The following is a 16,705-nucleotide window of genomic DNA, read 5'->3' as shown; positions in this document are numbered from 1 at the left end:
CCTTTCTTAAATAGTTAATCAGTTAGTTATATGTAATATTAATTTTTTATATATAAATATATTTAATATTAAAAAAAAAATATTTTTAATATTTATTAAATATTTAATTAATAAATTTAGAGTAAAAATAAAATTTCTGGAATAAAAATGTTTTGCAACTTCATACTTAAAGAAGGTAAGATATTATAAAGTTGTATCTTTATTGATTAAAATCTTTTTGATTAAACACCAATAGAATCTCAGAAGTTGTAGCCATAAAAAAATATGAACTTGCACAATTCTCCAACTTCATACTTGAAGAAGGTAAGATATTATGTTGAGTTTGAAATTGTTGATGCTCATACTCAAAAGGATGGTTGCTTCTCTATTTCTCATCGTTCTTTAATCAAATACAAGTTCAACAACAAGGATTACTCTCCATTTAATTTTGGTTGGTACAATAACTCTGGTGAATAGGCATTTTTGTATTAATTTTCATAATTTGTGTAAATCCAATATTGAATCCTCCAATTTTTGTTATGGATACTTCTGCTTGCAAAAATAGCTCTGTATATTATAATTCTACATCTAATATTCCTTTGATTTGTCATGGTTAGAGCTGATTTATGCCATATAAGTTTGATTTATTATGCACGTGGATCTTTTTTAATTTGCTAGAAAATATAACCAATATGTTCTATGTCCATGATATTTTGTCCTATGGGTTTTTAGCTTTCATGGTTTCAAGCATGATGTTACTTTGTTAGTGAGAGTCATTGTAACTAGTGGTAGTAAAAAAATCGAATAACTGATTAATCCGAGAAAACAAAAATAAAAACAAAAAAGATAAATACATTTGACTTGAATGATTTGCCAACTTGCTTGGTCTTCTATAGACTTGACACATAAAAAAGGTGATGATGAGTGAGACCTTAGAGCCTTTTGAGGCTAGAGTTTTGTAAAAATTGGAGCATTGAGTTTATATGACCCGGTATAAGCACAGCACTAGCACAAGACTACAGTAATTTCATGGTTTCTTCTTATATATGAACGTGAGTACGCTAGACCCTAACCCATCAAACCCATGAATACAGCCCAAAACCAACCAGCCCAAATAATCAAAACCATAGCCAGAAACTCATCAACATTTACCAAGGAAAGCCTAAGCCCAGCCTAGTGTACATTGAAACCTGAAAACACTAACCCACAGACTAGTTCCTTGGCCCATAGCCCATCACACAAGGCCCAAGGTCCAAGCTGAACGGTCCAAAAGAAGTCCCACATTAGCCCATTATCATACAAAACCCAGATCCACCTAAAGCTCAAACATCTTTTACTGACCCTAATCCCTAAACACAAATTCACGCAGCAAGCAGAGGCGTGGAAGGAAAGAAAGGAGCAAAGAAACTACTGCAACTTGAAGCAAACAGGATGCAAGCTTAGATCATCAACCAGATTTTATGAACCCGAGATTATCCTGTGTTGGTTGGTTTACTGAGGAAAAGTCCTCATAATTTTAATGCAAGCTTTTTTACACAGAGAATTTTGATTTTAGTGAAGCTGGTTTCATCAGGATCAATCAAATTGGAACTTTTTCTAAACATCTCTTCAAAAAGAAATCAATTTCATTCTCTCATTATTCTTCTTTTTATACAAACAAAAACACCCATAAGTGAAATGAATTCATGGGAGCATATCACTCCTTTTATGAAAGAAAACAATTACCGACTCCATAAAAACCGAATCCTTGAAAATTGCCCTGATTAATCTGGAATGGAAACAGGCTTAAGTGCTGGTCACCAACCCGTTTTGCTTGACTCGTCAAGGAGAGAATTAGGTGATGTGTTGGAAATTAACATGTGATTTTCATCCGCGGGTGATCAATTAAAAGCAGTGATTGGGGCAAAACATGGGCAAAACAACAGCTTTCGTTGTATGTTTGAAGCCAAAACGACGTTGTTTTCTTTTGATGTTCAAGCCCTGTTCTTTTCCAGTAAAGGTTATCAGTATGGTGAGTTACTCGCAGGCACTTCTAATTGTTTTAAAGGTAAAAGAAGAAGTTTTCTTCAACGGTTAACAGGTTGAAGAATTACAGAGCCAAGACGAGTTTTATAACAATGTCATTAACTCATTTATTAAATTACCATAAATATTGTCTCCATTAAATAATCGAAAGGTCACTTAATCCACTATCAATGTTGTGACACCATTGAAGAGTTCTTGCAGAGTAATGACAATCTCATGCCTGTAAGGTATTCTTACTAAGAGATTAAGAAGATAATTAACAAATGACTTCTTCAAGGAAAGTAGTGGTCGTCTTGGAGTCGAAAGGGACAAGGGGTCCAAGAAATGTCTCAGAAATCAGTGTTGGTGGCTAGTATGAAGCAGAGGGATGCAAATACAGGGAATAAGATGGTTTATGAACTCCATCCTGTGATGACACTAACATCCAGTAATCCTACTTGTATGCAGGGATTATGATGGGAAAGTTACTCCTGCGATGAACTTGAAGGATACATCAGGCAAGGAAGGCATCCAAGAACTCATCAGCTGCTGCGATGAACTTGAAGGATGTATCATTTTGAATGTGTCTGCATGTTTCAACATTCATCACTTTCTTCTTATTAGAGGATTAATGCATTTGTTCTCTTGAGCTCAGCTCCTGGTTCTGGTTCTAAGAAGCCACATCTGATTTTGCTGAATTATACAAGACATTCTTATCATCTTTCCTCTTATTTACCTTTCTAGCCCAACTTGAACTACTTGTTATGGATAATTAGCAGTTGAGGACACACCATCATAGTAATTAACCCTTTTACAAGTTCTTTGCGCCTAAATAGGTTCTCATTTTTGTACTTATCTGGTTTATCCAAATATGTTATAAAAATTCAACAAACCAGCCATTTACCACTTCATTATTCCTTGCAGACAACAGAGCTGTGAGCAAGGGCATTTCAGTCAATTCCTACTCAGCCCTCCATCTCTTCCCTTCCCAGACCCGCCCTCCTCCTCCTCCTCCTCCTCTACTGTTGTCAACCTCTCTCATATATGGAAAACGAAACTTCCAATTCTACAGCGAACACCCTCCCCAGCGATCGTATCAAGCTCAACGTTGGGGGCAAGCTTTTTGAAACCACAATATCCACACTGCAATCGGGTGGTCCAGATTCACTCTTATCCACTCTCTCGACCCGACCTAGCCATGACCCGATTTTCATTGACCGAGACCCGGAGATTTTCTCCGTCCTCCTTTCTCTACTCCGCTCCAACCGTCTCCCCTCCACTGCACGCCGTTTCTCTAAGCAAGAACTCGCCGACGAGGCTCTCTACTACGGCATTGATTCGCACATCCGCGACGCCATCTCTCCTCCTCCTCTCTCTGGAATTGATGCTTCAATCGTCTCCACCATCTGCCCCGCCTCTGACGGCCTCGTATCCTCATTCACCGCGGCAGCGGACGACGGCTCTGTCTGCACTGCTCACGGTGGCCAAATCTCCTTCTACGATCACAACTTAACCCACCTCTCCACAGTCCGTACGCACCTCGAAGATATCACCTCTATCCGCCACGTATGGCCCGATGTCGCCGCCGTCGGTTCAGAATCCACTGCGGGGATCCATTTCTACAATTTCTCCACCGCGCGTTACATCGAGTCAATTCACTGGACTGACTCGACCGATCCGAGAATCTACAAAGCGCGAGTCAGCTCAATCGCTGACTCATCAAGTCAAATCTTTGCCTCCTTTGACTGTCCACACAGAGAGAACTGCATACTATTAATAGACAAATCAACGCTTCAGATCTCATCAGAGATCACGAGACAATCGGGGAGCGCTTCCAAGAACACGGTCCCCGGGAAGCTGACGTGGCTTCCGGAGACCGGGGCATTAATCGGATCGGCGATTACATGTGGGGCGTTTGGTTATTCAGGATATATTAGAATGTGGGACCCACGGAATGGTGATGTGATTTGGGAGACGAGTGAGCCAGGTTCGGGACGAAGCAGCAGGTTCGGAGATTCGTTTGCGGACGTGGATGTTGACGTGGGTGGGTTGACGTTGTTTAAAGTCTGCTCGAAGTCTGGTGATTTAGCAATGGCAGATTTGCGCAAGTTAGGGAATGATCCGTGGGTCTATATTAACGAGAAGAACCCTAGCATGAGATTTATTGGTGGTGCAAGTAATAGTGTGCTCCATTGTTACAAGAGCCAGGTTTTTGTAGGAAGAGATGGGAGTTTAGAGGTTTGGTCAAACGAGAATAACGGAGTTGGAGAGGGGTTGTATAGGAGAAATTTTGTGGGTAAAGTGGAGGATTCAAACAGAGGGGTGATCAGAAAAATTGAAGGGGGCGGAGATAGGTTGTTTGTTAGTAGGGAAAATGTTGAGGGCATTGAAGTGTGGGAAAGTTCTTATTTTTCTGGTGCAATTTTGGTTTAGTGTGTGCTAGTTTAGTATTATTGAAGTTAAAATGGCACTGGGTTTTCTCAGATACTAAAGAATCCGATGATCTGCAGCTGCTGTAATTGGTGGCTTTCAGGATATCTCACTGGTATGTGTTAGCCTTTGTGTTCATTTTTTGCCCTTGAATTTTACAAGGATACGTATTTCTTAGGATTGGCAACAGTAGAATGGAGAAAGAATAGTCTTTTGCCATGTTATCTGATTACGGCCCATGGAATATGTATATGGTCTGTGCATGCTCATAGGAAAATAGTGTAATGGAAACCTTTTTGTTGGCGACTTGAAATGGGCAATTGGTGTTTTCAGCGCTGACATTTTCTTGTTGCTCTATTTAACTCATCTTTTCATGTACTAGCAATCTGAACTTTTGATCTCAGATTGTGCGACTGTATATTTGCTAATTATAGAATTTAAAGACACCATTTTTGTTCCCAGGAACTCAAATCCCCCCCCCCCCTCCCATCTTCCATGCTCTCTACCCAGTAGAAGATGTTAGTGGTAAGAAAGATATTTTCTTGAAAGCCAATTGAGAATGTATTCAATAAAATATTAAACAAATCTCGATTTGTAGTTGCTAATATGTAATTATCGTTTGGTTGGTTGTCTGTTGAGTATGATAATTTGGTTAAGAACTGATCATATTCACCCCGAGATATCTCTGACTATGTAACTATCCCGAACTAAAAATTTGCATCCGATTTTAGTCTTTCTGAAGTTCTCCGCAAGAAGCTCTGGCATGAGACAAGATACAAAACATGCAAGGAGTTGTTGAAGATGCCTGACCTTTGTGAGCAACATGAGTAGGACAGCTTGTTTTTGAGATCATGGTGTTAGACGACTTGAAACCTCGGCATTTTTCTCCTGATCGTGTTATGGAGAGAATCAGACTTTGACTGTGAACTTGATGCATATATGCACAAACCCGATGATATATAATAGTTGAGAAAATGCAGGCGTGAAATTGAATATAACAGTGATCATAAAGTTGGAGATGTTGGCGTTACCTGCGACATTTTTTTTAATAAATAATGAAATTTGTGAGTTTTCTTTCAATGCCTCTGAGAGATTATATTTTAGGCAAATTCAGGGGTAAAGAGCGTCCTTCTTAGCTGTGAAACCAAGCCCTTCATTAGTTATTGCTAGTTTGCTGGTCTCGATTTGCTGTGGATATGATGTAAAAGAAATGTGTAACCAATGTCAATGTAAGAAAAATTCTATTGTAAATTCAAAATTTGAAGCATGATCGATGTTTCTATGTGCAAATAATTTTTTAAAAAGAGATTAATATTAACAAAAGACTAGATCAAGACAACTGGCCATGTTCTACAGTGAGCTTTTAAAGTTTTGTTTATTTATTTATATAGTGACATTTTTTATATATATAAAGAGTAATAATTTGGATTTTCTTGAGAGAAAAAATTGCTAGTATACCTTTTATTTTTGTTATTAATATTTGTTACCTCTATTTTTTTTTATTCTTCTATGTTATTCATTTAATAAAAAAAAACAAACATTAAAAAAAAATTGTGCTATATAAAACCTCTTTATCTATTAACGAGATCAATTGTTTTTGGTAATTTTGTATTAGAAATTTTGTTTTTCTGGACAACATCTTAACATAATCATAAAAGCAAATCTTGATTTTTTAAAAAAAAATAATAATTCAACGCAAATATATTAAAAAACATAAGAATATTGCTAGTGGGCTGTTACAAGGAACTCTTTGGCAGCATTTTTAATTTCAGAGGTTAACACAGAGATCTCTTTACTTAGCTCCTTGAACACCATGGAGATAGTTGAAAAATCAAAGTTCAAGTTTTTGGATATTAAAAACTCATTTTCCAACTCCTTTCACATGAAAATACCCCAACAACCTTGATAAACTCATTTTCAAATCTAAATCACTTAAAATAGCAAAAACAATCAAATTTAAAAACTCTATAAGAGCTCAATCTACTTGCAAGCATGTTTACCAAGAAACATTGTCACTGAACTCCTCTAAAAACGATGAAGTTATTGACTTGATCTTTTTTATTGTTGGATTGTGGTTAACAAAATTGTTTATTTGTCCTATGTTGTTTTTCCATGGATTGATATGTAAAAAAAATTAAGTTTTGGACTAGGGTGCATAATTGTCAAAACTAACTATTTGATTTGTGTTTTGGCACAAGTCGAGTAATTTGTTTTTCAATAAAATAAATAAATATACAAACTTTTCTAACGTGTTTTTTTTTATATATATAAAAATTAAATCATAAATTGAAATACATATACACATATTTAATTAAATAAATCAATATTTGATCAAAACATAATTAAAATTAAAATATTTGATCTTGTAATATGAGTTATGTACTTGCGTTTAATAATTTTGTTTCTTGAATAAAAATTTTTATTTAATCAAACAATTATCTTTGCCAATAAAGATTAAAAAAATCATTAAAAATAAATAAATTGAATAAAATTAAAAAACTTATCTATCAAACAACTCAATATTGAATGATAAAACTAAAAAAAAAAAAACAATAAAAAAAAGATATGGGTCAACCCGTTAACCCAACGACCATGAAAATAAGATTAGGATGGCTCTATATAAAGAAAAATAAAAACAAAAGCATGAAAATCAATTCTAAAAAACCAAATGTTGAAGGATAAAGTTATATATATATATAAAAAAAAAAAACTAGAAAAAGACCAAAGTTAACTTGTGTTAACATTCAAAACTTTTGATTGTGGTCATAAGGCCATGATTGACTGTACAAAAGGCATACCTAAAAAAAAAACGAAGAAAAACTCTCAATAAAAATACATTAAGTGATGAAATTAAAAAAAAAAGAAAAAAAAAAAAAAAAATAGATATGAGTTAACACGCTAACTTTGTGATCATGAGCATAAGATTGAGATAACCCCACAAAAAAAAATTGAGAAAAAAAAACATGAAGACCAATTCTAAAAATTCAAATGTTGAAGGATGAAACTGAAAAATAAATTAATTTTACAAAGGAACCTATAAAAACCAATGATGATGGGAAAAATTGAAAAACAAAATCAATAAAAAAAAAAAAGAATAAGAACTAAATTGAATATAAAAAATAAATGATATGACACTTTCATACTTTGATAATAAAAAAATAAAAAAGAGAGAGGAGAGAGAGAGATATATAAAAAGAGTGATGAGAAGAAAAAAGCCCACCAGAGCCAAACATTATGCCACATTATATAGGCACCACATTACTAGGAAAACAGTTTCAACATGCTTTTAACACCATCGAAAGAAGGCAGTGTGGCTATTGAATGATGCAATATGTGTTGTCCACTCATTGGCGTGTGACACACACTAGCCACCTTTTCTTTTTATTAATATTTTATATTTTAAAAAGATCAAATTATTCCCTAGTCAACATGAGTATAATAAAAAAAAAAACCAAGCATAAAAGACAAAAAACCCTTGCAAAAAAGCTTTAAATTTTTTATTTTAAGTCATTTCATTATGTATAAAAGTTTTTTTTTTATTAATATTTTATATTTATATAAAGACAAAATTTCCTCTTAATTAACGTGAATATATCAAAAAAAAAAAAAACACAAGAGTAAAAGACAAAAACAACCCATGTGCATTATTTTTTGCTTGAAAGGTTATTTTAGTCATTGCATGGTTCTCAAATAATTTAAAAAAAATCAATTTGATCCCATTGAATTTGACAATGCAAATGTATTCTTATATAAAAAAAAAACTATTTTTACCCCAAAATAAATAGTTAATTTGATGGTTTTTAAAAGGATAAAATGAGATTTTTAATGTAAATTACCATAGTGAAAACCCATACTTTTTAGGGTTTCTTTATAATAAAGGGATAAAAAGAAATCGTAAGGAATCCAGGGCAATCTGTTTTTAATAAAAGGTGCTGACAATACAGTAACAGGGTTGCATGTTTGTTCAATTGTCTTATTTGATCCCAAGTCGCTCACGTTGAAAGGACTTGGTTTGAACCCTACCTGTCACCTCTTTGGCAAGAAAACTTGCATTACGACAATTTTTTGGAAGGTAATTTTTGTTTACTAAGTTTGCTTTGACATTAACTTTCATGGTTCAAGTCTTTTGTGAGAGTAATTTCTTGGAAAAGTACCGTTTGGAGCTATACAAATTGATAGCATGTTAAATTAATCGAGATGCTAAGGTAATGTTGTTAAATTTAATTATTAAATAATTTAATATTGAAAGAAGAAATTAAAAAATAATAATTTAAAAAAGTAATACAAAAAATACAAGTTAATCTTGATTAACCCACTAACCCAACGACCATGAGCATAGGATTGGGATAAACTCATAAAAATGAAAGTGAAAAAAAAAAAACAAAGTATGAATGACAATTTCTAATAAATCAAATGTTGAAGGATGTAAATAAAAATAAAATAAAAGGAACCTAAAAAAACTAAAATCAACCCGTGTTAACTTTCAAAATTTGTAACTTAAAACACTGAGTCTAAAAAAATAATGAAGCAAAATCCTTAATTAATAAAATATTGAAGGGTGAAATTGAAAAAAAAAATCCAATTAGAAAAAGGCTAAAAGAAAATAAAAAAAAAATGAGGAATAAATTTGATTTATAAACTATGTGAAATCAAATGAAGATGAAAAAAAAAAAATAAAAATAAATATAAATAAAAAAATAAGAATGAAATTGGATACAAAAAATAAATTATCAGACACCTTTGAATTTTGACAAGGATATGAGAGATAAAAAGAATGGAGAAGAAAAAAGTTTAACAGAGCCCAAAGCCATGACTATCATGAAAAAAGACCATGAAGATGCTGCACGTGGTGATCAAAAGACGTGGGAGTCATCCATGCTTCTTTTAATAATATTTATTTTAAATAAATTACCAATCCACCTCTATGAGAATTTGATTATAACAAAAATAATACCAAATTGAAAAGACAAAAACACCTAAAAAGAGAAAAAAATAATACTAAAAATCCTTTAAAAATTAGTTTAGTTTTTTTTTTCTTTTAAGAGCATCTAAATCATTTTAATATACTAAAACAAATAAAAAATAAATTTATTTAAATTAATATAATAATAATAATAATCAAGGAGTTGCGAGAGAAAAAAAAACCGTGTTTCCACCATAAGCAAGGTAATTGGTTTTTTGTTGAGAAGTGCAAAAACCTTTTTACACAGTACTCATCTCATTTAGGTTTTTGGATTTTTGTTGATGTGACATGGAAGGAAGGAGAGGCTTGCCATTTTCACGTAATCAAAACAGGCAAGACATACACATATAGACTCCATAACAGCCTCTGGCAATATTTATAGGTGGTTTTTGGCAAAGGTTTTTCCTATCACAGCCAAAAGAAACAGCCTCTGGCAATATTTATAGGTGCAAAAGATTAATCCGTCAACTTATAAGTAAGGATTGCAGATGAAATGAAGATATTATGGGCAAGAAAGTAAAGCAAATATCAAGAAATGGTGAGAAAGCTAAATTCTCACGAAGCATCTTCGAATGGAACTCTGACAAGAAAAAAAAGCCCAATTTATTATGCAAAATCCTCACTAATACATCTTTAGCCCTACATCCTTTTATGCTTAGACATTACATCTTTTTTTTCACCCGCCTTGAATAAATACAAATAAAACAGGAAAGACTTTAACAGCCACAGTTATTGTTACAAGACTGCACCGCTGTTTCAGAAAAGGGAGGAGAAAAATAAAACGAATTGAGTCAAAGGCCTTAATCTTTCAAGAATGTCTGCTAAAAACTGTTGGAGGCATCATCTCCCTACTAAACCATTCCATACCTCTTCCTATCCAGCCAGGCAATGCTCAGTCATGGATAAAAACCAATTTTAACTCATTTATAGTTTCCTAACCTTTTAATCACACATTTACTTGTCCCCACCTCCAAACATGCCCATCATGTCCTTGGCAGAACCCATTTGCTTCATCAAACTTTGCAAGCCACCCATACCACCAATCTGCTTCAACATCTGTGGTGGGAGAACTTTGCTCATGTGTTGCGCATTCATGTTTCTAGAAAGGGCACTCATTTCACCCTTCTTTGGAATCTTAAGTCCCTTCATTTTGCTCCAGATCTTAGCAAGTCGTTTGTACTCTTCCAACATTTCCATTACATCTCTAACTGAACGGCCTGAACCCCGTGCTATCCTCATAATACGTGACTCATTCATAAGCTTTGGATTTGAACTATCCAACTCTGTAAAAGATCAGCAGCAATAGATATTAGATAAGAAACCCCATAGCCTCAATCAACAACTATGTTTTCAATGTCCAAGAGACAACATCCTTGACATAAACATATCAATTGCATTACTTGCCTTCATTAGTCATTGAATCCATCATGGTCATGTAGCGCTTAATCTTTGCCTGGCTTTCCTTTTCACGACCTTTTGGCATTAATTCAGAACTAAATCCAGGAAGCATTGAAAATACCTACACAAGGAGACCAAATGAATAATAAGCTGAAAGTCGCAACTCAAATAAACAGAAGAAGGGGAATAAAGGGTTGAGGGAGAGAGAACTAAGCATTTCAGTCAGCATGGACAGTAACATCACTATACTCAAGCCTTTATTACCTTGAATGGTACTATTGTTTATTGCTCGGCCCAACTCATTTAATTGGATGGTTCAACTAGGCGAGTCATGAATTTTTCATGCAAAAAAATAGTTCATGCAACTGTATAAAACTAATTCGGGACAGATTAAAAGCTCTCTCTCTGTTTTCTTTTCAGTTTTTTCTGCACCATTTGCCTCCCTCTCACTAGCTTCTCTCATTTTCATTCTTTGAGGTATAGTAGTCAAACAAGAAGTTAAAGTGTGGATAGCAGCAAATCAAATCAGACCTGTATCTAAAGCAGCAATCAAATTGGATAAGAAATGCATAAGAGATATCACTTCCCTTTTTTTTTTGTTAAAAGTTTTCCCATGTGAGAAAAAATAGGGAAGGCCTAAATACATTGCTATCGAAGCTAACTCCAGTTTCCAGTGTCAGATTCTTGTATCTAACTTGGGTATAACTTGTATCATTTTAAGAACATGATGCAAGAGCATTTTCTTGTAGAAAAAAGCTCATCCATTAATTGCATATTGGATTAATCTTATTGATTTCCTGTGAATATCAGAGATTAGAAGATAAAAAGTCCAGGACATATCTCTACACAAGTATATTTCTGCCAAAACAAAGTTCAGAGGCTCTGCTAAAGTTCACAGGAACTGGTGACTTGTGAGAGATTGGACTATAGCACTGAGAGAAGTGACAGGAAGAAAAAGTTGGGAGTTTAATCTGATAGTAGTTAACAAGTTATCTAATAAAGAATTTCTGATCCACAAAAGTTTAATTGTGGAACTAAATGAATTGGACAATATCCTAGGCAATAAATACGTAATGCTTTCAAACATTTCAGTCTACAACTTGACAAAAGGGCAAGCAATTACAAACTGTAATTCATATTAGAATCAAACCAGAATGAGAAATAACAAAGTAGAAACTCTCCTAAGATGGTAGATTTTTTCTGAACATGTGAAGGGGAAAATGTTATTCAACTACCCACAAACTAGCACTTACATGAGATATGATGGCAGCCACGAAGAAGTTATTGATAAGAAAACATTTTTTTCCCTTACCATAGACACAACCGATAAAAATAATCAAAATAGAACACCACATAACAAAGATTAACAGGGGAGTTAAATGAGAACCTGCCCAATGGGACCCATTTTTAGTAGATTCTGGAATTGTTCATACATAATCCTCAAGGTAAAGTTCCCTTCAGAAAGTTTTTGCAGAAGCTCTGGTTGTTGATCCATAGGAACAACCTCATGGATTTTGTCCATGAAACCAGACCAATCGCCCATACCTGGTAGGAAAAGCATTTTTATGTAAGGACTTTAAGCATCATGAGCACCCAAACAAATTTCAAAAGCAGAATAAGATCATCAGAGCAAAGGTGTCAAACTGAAAGATGGGAGGTGCATACCTAAAAGCCGACTAACAAAAGGTTTGACATCGAAGACTTCAAACTCATCCATATGCTCTCCTGTGCCAATAAAAATGACAGGACTCTTTGTTGCTGCAACACTGCTCACATTGTACTAAAACAATTAGTATAAATATTTAAACAAAAGGAAGCTTAGTGTGAATCAAGAAATATATGTTGGTGATCCAAAAGCAAAGTCTTTTTTTATGCTTCTGTTAAATACAGCCAAACATGAGGGAAAGATAATTTATACCACCATTGACATGATTATTTCATCGGGAAATGGCTATATTGTAAGCATTCCATTAGTTAGGTATCAAAGTCCCAACAAAAATATCTATATATTTCATTCCAACAACTGGAAAGGACATGACATAGACACATGAAAGAAATACATGCAAAAGAAACTAAAAAAATCCCAAATGCAGCAACTTCAGAATATCAACTTAAAGGTATATGAAGGCTAATCCTGTACAGAACAAAGGTGATAAGATATCTTCATTATCAAAAAAATAAAAATAAATGCCAGCTTTATTGGTTTAAGATCTTTCCTCAACACACTTAATCAAACCACGAATATAGAGTGAGTGAGTACAAAACTGCAAGAAATACTCACGCACTAAGTGCACCACCACCCTTAGCATGACCATCCATTTTGGTAACAATCACAGCTCCAACTGCAACACTTTGCTTAAATGCTTGAGCCTGATCAAATGCAGCTTGACCAATACTACTATCCATGACAAATATAACAAGATCTGGTTTCTGGAAGTGTCAAAACAGAAAAGAAACAATTTTTTTAGTGCCACTGACATTCAGTGACTGCTAGCGTGGTAACCAGATCATGTAAAACCAGTAACAAAAAAAGAAAAATACCGTTGCTTCAGCAACTTGTCGCATTTCTTCAAAAAGCGCAACTTCCTGTTTATGCCGCCCACTAGTGTCAACAATTATAAGATCACAATTTTCCTTCTTGAATCTCTCCACACCTTCCACAGCAATTTTAACAGGATCCGATTCCATATAGCTGTACACACCAACAAAACAATAATTTGCATTCCAACCATTTTCAATTCATAACAAGGCATTGAATTCACTAACTTAAAACTATCACTACCTACCTACCTACCTTCCATAGAATGGAATCTTAGCTTTAGTAGCATTCTGTTTTAGCTGATCAAAAGCACCAGCTCTGAAAGTATCAGCGCAAACTAGAGCTGGTTTCCACCCTTTCTTCTGGTGATAATACGCATATTTCGTACATGTTGTTGTTTTCCCAGACCCTAAATTATATATATAAAAAAACTTCATTACTCCTGTTTTATTTTTTTATAAATAAATAAAAAACTATAAAAATCAGGCCATGAAAATAGAAATGATAAGAATAGAAATACCTTGTAAACCAACAAACATAACAACACTAGTTTTTCCTTTCTTTGGAGTAAAAGATGGCTTTCCTGGGTCCAACATTTTGCACAGCTCGTTGAATATTGCCTGGATTATTATTATTATTATTAATTGAATTGAATTAATTCGGGATTTAAAAAAAAAAGGAAAAGAAAGATTGAACATTGAAAAAATTTGTAAGACAAAAAGGTGGTGGTTACTTGCTGGATGATTTTGCGCTTGTTGTGACCGGCGGCGAGATCGTCAAGATTGACGATTTTCTTGATATTGGTTTGCATATCACGAACAAGCTTGAATTGAACATCGGATTGAAGAAGAGCGCGAGTGATCTCGTTCAAGCAATCGTTTAACGCTTTCTCGTCGATGATTGTAGCATTGCTCATCTGCTGGATTGCTCGGGATATACTCCCTCCTAACTCTGCCAACACCATTTTTTTATTGATTTGATTTGACTGAGTTTTGAGAAATCAAATCAGATGATTATTTGGGGATTAGGTTTTCGCCTGAAAGAGGAGTAACGAAGGCAGAGCTCTGCTATTCTCTATTCTGTTGTCGTTTTATATTTTGAGGAAAGCCAAAAGATGTCGTCAGTCCCTTTCTTATTTGTATAGTTTGGAATTTCGTTTCAAATAATATTTTATAAAAACAATATCTTTTTATATTTTAAAATTATTTTAATATATTAATCTTATAAATAATTTTAAAAAATAAAAAATATATTATTTTAATATATTTTTAAACAAAAAAAATATTTTAAAAAATTACTAATATATTTTAAAATATTTTTTATTTTAAAATATTTTTTTATTGTATTAAAAAGATATTACTATTATTTTTTGTTTTAATATAGAACTTCTCAAATATATGTTTTAAAATGAGTGTCATTATCATTATTATTATAAAAAAAACTTAAAACGTCTTTTAGGGTTATTAAAAATATATTTTTAGTACACATTAAAAACATAATATAATATATATATATATATAGTAAAAACAATAATAAAATTATAAGTAAAATTTTAACTTAACAATTTAATTTTCAATTTCAACTTCATCAAATCTTCATAATCCAAACAATATTAACAATGTGTAATCATTTATTATCTTAAATCAAAATCACATAACAAAATCTAAATAATACTAACAATTTTTAACTTCATCAATAATGATTCATCGTTCACTCCATTCAATTATTAATTTCAAATTTACCAATTCTCACTAATTATTTTTTAATCAATTCAACATGTAAACAAAAAAATAATAATTAACAACTTATTCTACAAGAATCAACCACATTTCAACAAAGAAATTTCATAGTTTTTGACATTAACCACTTTACCTTGAAACATAAAATCCTCTATAGACCTGCTTCTTAGCACATCCCCAATCTTACGTGTGCCAAATCACATTTATTAAAGGATAAGAACAAAAACAAATTTCATTAAAATCACAAACACACTCAAATAAAAAAAAAATATCTAATTTAGGAAAATAAACTCAAAGTTTATTCACACATAATAATCAGACACATAATTTATTTTCTTTAAATAAATAAACATTAAGTTTATAAAACTTATTATAGGCTGACTTCTTACCAGCTTAATACACATTAGCAAAATTACTATCATTGGCAAACAAATCTTTAACATAGTCAAAGCCTAATAATTTCATATTTAAAGTAGATTGAAAGATGTACCTCCTAGATAATGTAGAACCACTATATTATCCTCATTTTAATTATTCGTGATAACATATGGAAGGGTTTTGATGAACTCTACCCACCTAACATGCCTCTTATTGAATTTACATTATCCCTTTAAGTGCTTTAGCGACTCATAATCTGAATGAATAACAAATTCTTCAAGCCATAAATAATGTTGTCAAGTCTTCAAAGTTCTTACCAATACATAAAGTTCCTTGTTATAAATTAAGAAATTCAATACCACTCCATTAAACTTTTCACTGAAATAGACAATTGATCACTTTTTTATTATATTAGAACAACTTCAATATCTCATTTTAGGCATCATACTTGGTCTCAAAAACTTTAGAAAAGTTAGGAAATTTTAATAAAGATTTGTACATAGCCTTTCTTTAATAAATAAAATGCATTCAGTTATTCAATACCTTATTTAAACCAAATAGATTTCTTAACAACTTCGGTGAGGCTAATGTGCTAAAATTCTTAACAAATCTTTTATAAAAATTATTCAAACTATAAAAGCATCTTACCTTAGTAATAGATTTAAGTGTGGGCCATTAATGGATAGTCTTCATATTTTTCTCACCCATATTTATATCTTTTGCACTAACATATCTAAGAAACATAATTTTTACTTGAAAAAAGTACACTTCCTTAAATTAGAATATAGTTTTTCATTTTTTAAAGCATTAAACACATAAAACAATTTTTTAATATGCTCATCTATACTTTTACTATATACTGAGATATCATCAAAATAAACAAGAACAAACTTGCTTATAAATACATGCAAACATGATTCATCAATCTTATAAATATACTAGGAGCTTTAGTAAGATCAAACAATATGATTAATTATTCATACAAATCATATTTAGTAAAGCAATTTTTCTTTTATTTTATTTTTTCACTCTAATATGATGATATCCACTTTTCAAGTTATTCTTAGTAAAAAAACTATGAACCATACAATTCATCTAACATATCATCTAACCTAGAAATAAGATGCTTATACTTTATTGTAATGTTGTGGATAGAACAACAATCAACATACATCCTCTAACATCCATTATTTTTAGGAAGAAGTAATACAATAATTACTCATGAACTTATGCTCTTCCTTATATACCCTTTAGACATCATCTCCTTAACTTGTC

The 16,705-nt window shown here is 32.6% G+C and overlaps 2 protein-coding genes across 3 annotated transcripts; one reads left to right on the top strand and one right to left on the bottom strand.

Annotated features, from left to right (window-relative positions):
• The first annotated feature begins 2,788 nt into the window (after positions 1-2,788).
• On the top strand, positions 2,789-4,871 carry LOC118037585 (protein ENDOPLASMIC RETICULUM-ARRESTED PEN3). Its single transcript, XM_035043622.2, has one exon. It carries the CDS (start codon positions 3,028-3,030, stop codon positions 4,414-4,416), a length of 1,389 nt encoding a protein of 462 aa, XP_034899513.1. The 5' UTR covers positions 2,789-3,027; the 3' UTR covers positions 4,417-4,871.
• A 5,086-nt stretch (positions 4,872-9,957) lies between these two features.
• LOC118037584 (signal recognition particle subunit SRP54 2) lies at positions 9,958-14,425 on the bottom strand. 2 transcript variants are annotated; one of them, XM_035043620.2, is made up of 9 exons: positions 14,047-14,425; positions 13,834-13,933; positions 13,569-13,722; positions 13,316-13,466; positions 13,056-13,204; positions 12,440-12,540; positions 12,162-12,319; positions 10,781-10,895; positions 9,958-10,659 (listed from the first exon to the last, which is right to left on the bottom strand). In XM_035043620.2, exons 1-9 carry the CDS (start codon positions 14,275-14,277, stop codon positions 10,331-10,333), a joined length of 1,488 nt encoding a protein of 495 aa, XP_034899511.1. In that variant the 5' UTR covers positions 14,278-14,425; the 3' UTR covers positions 9,958-10,330. The 2 variants fall into 2 exon arrangements, with proteins under 2 accessions (XP_034899511.1, XP_073261563.1); XM_073405462.1 differs by having other exon boundaries at positions 14,051-14,185.
• Positions 14,426-16,705: the final 2,280 nt, after the last annotated feature.

Source organism: Populus alba, chromosome 16 (genome assembly GCF_005239225.2).
Source record: "Populus alba chromosome 16, ASM523922v2, whole genome shotgun sequence".
Classification (NCBI taxonomy): Eukaryota; Viridiplantae; Streptophyta; class Magnoliopsida; order Malpighiales; family Salicaceae; genus Populus; species Populus alba.
Note: the sequence above shows the minus strand (reverse complement) of the source record. Positions and strands in the feature narration are given on the sequence as shown.

Excerpts from the sequence above, each read along its gene's own strand:
- LOC118037585 (XM_035043622.2), top strand. The coding sequence starts at position 3,028 with ATGGAAAACGAAACTTCCAATTCTACAGCGAACACCCTCCCCAGCGAT.
- LOC118037584 (XM_035043620.2), bottom strand. The coding sequence starts at position 14,277 with ATGGTGTTGGCAGAGTTAGGAGGGAGTATATCCCGAGCAATCCAGCAG. Across the intron at positions 13,205-13,315 it reads GACAAGTTGCTGAAGCAACG|AAACCAGATCTTGTTATATT; the intron begins GTATTTTTCTTT and ends TGACACTTCCAG. Across the intron at positions 10,896-12,161 it reads AAATGGGTCCCATTGGGCAG|GTATTTTCAATGCTTCCTGG; the intron begins GTTCTCATTTAA and ends CTCCTTGTGTAG.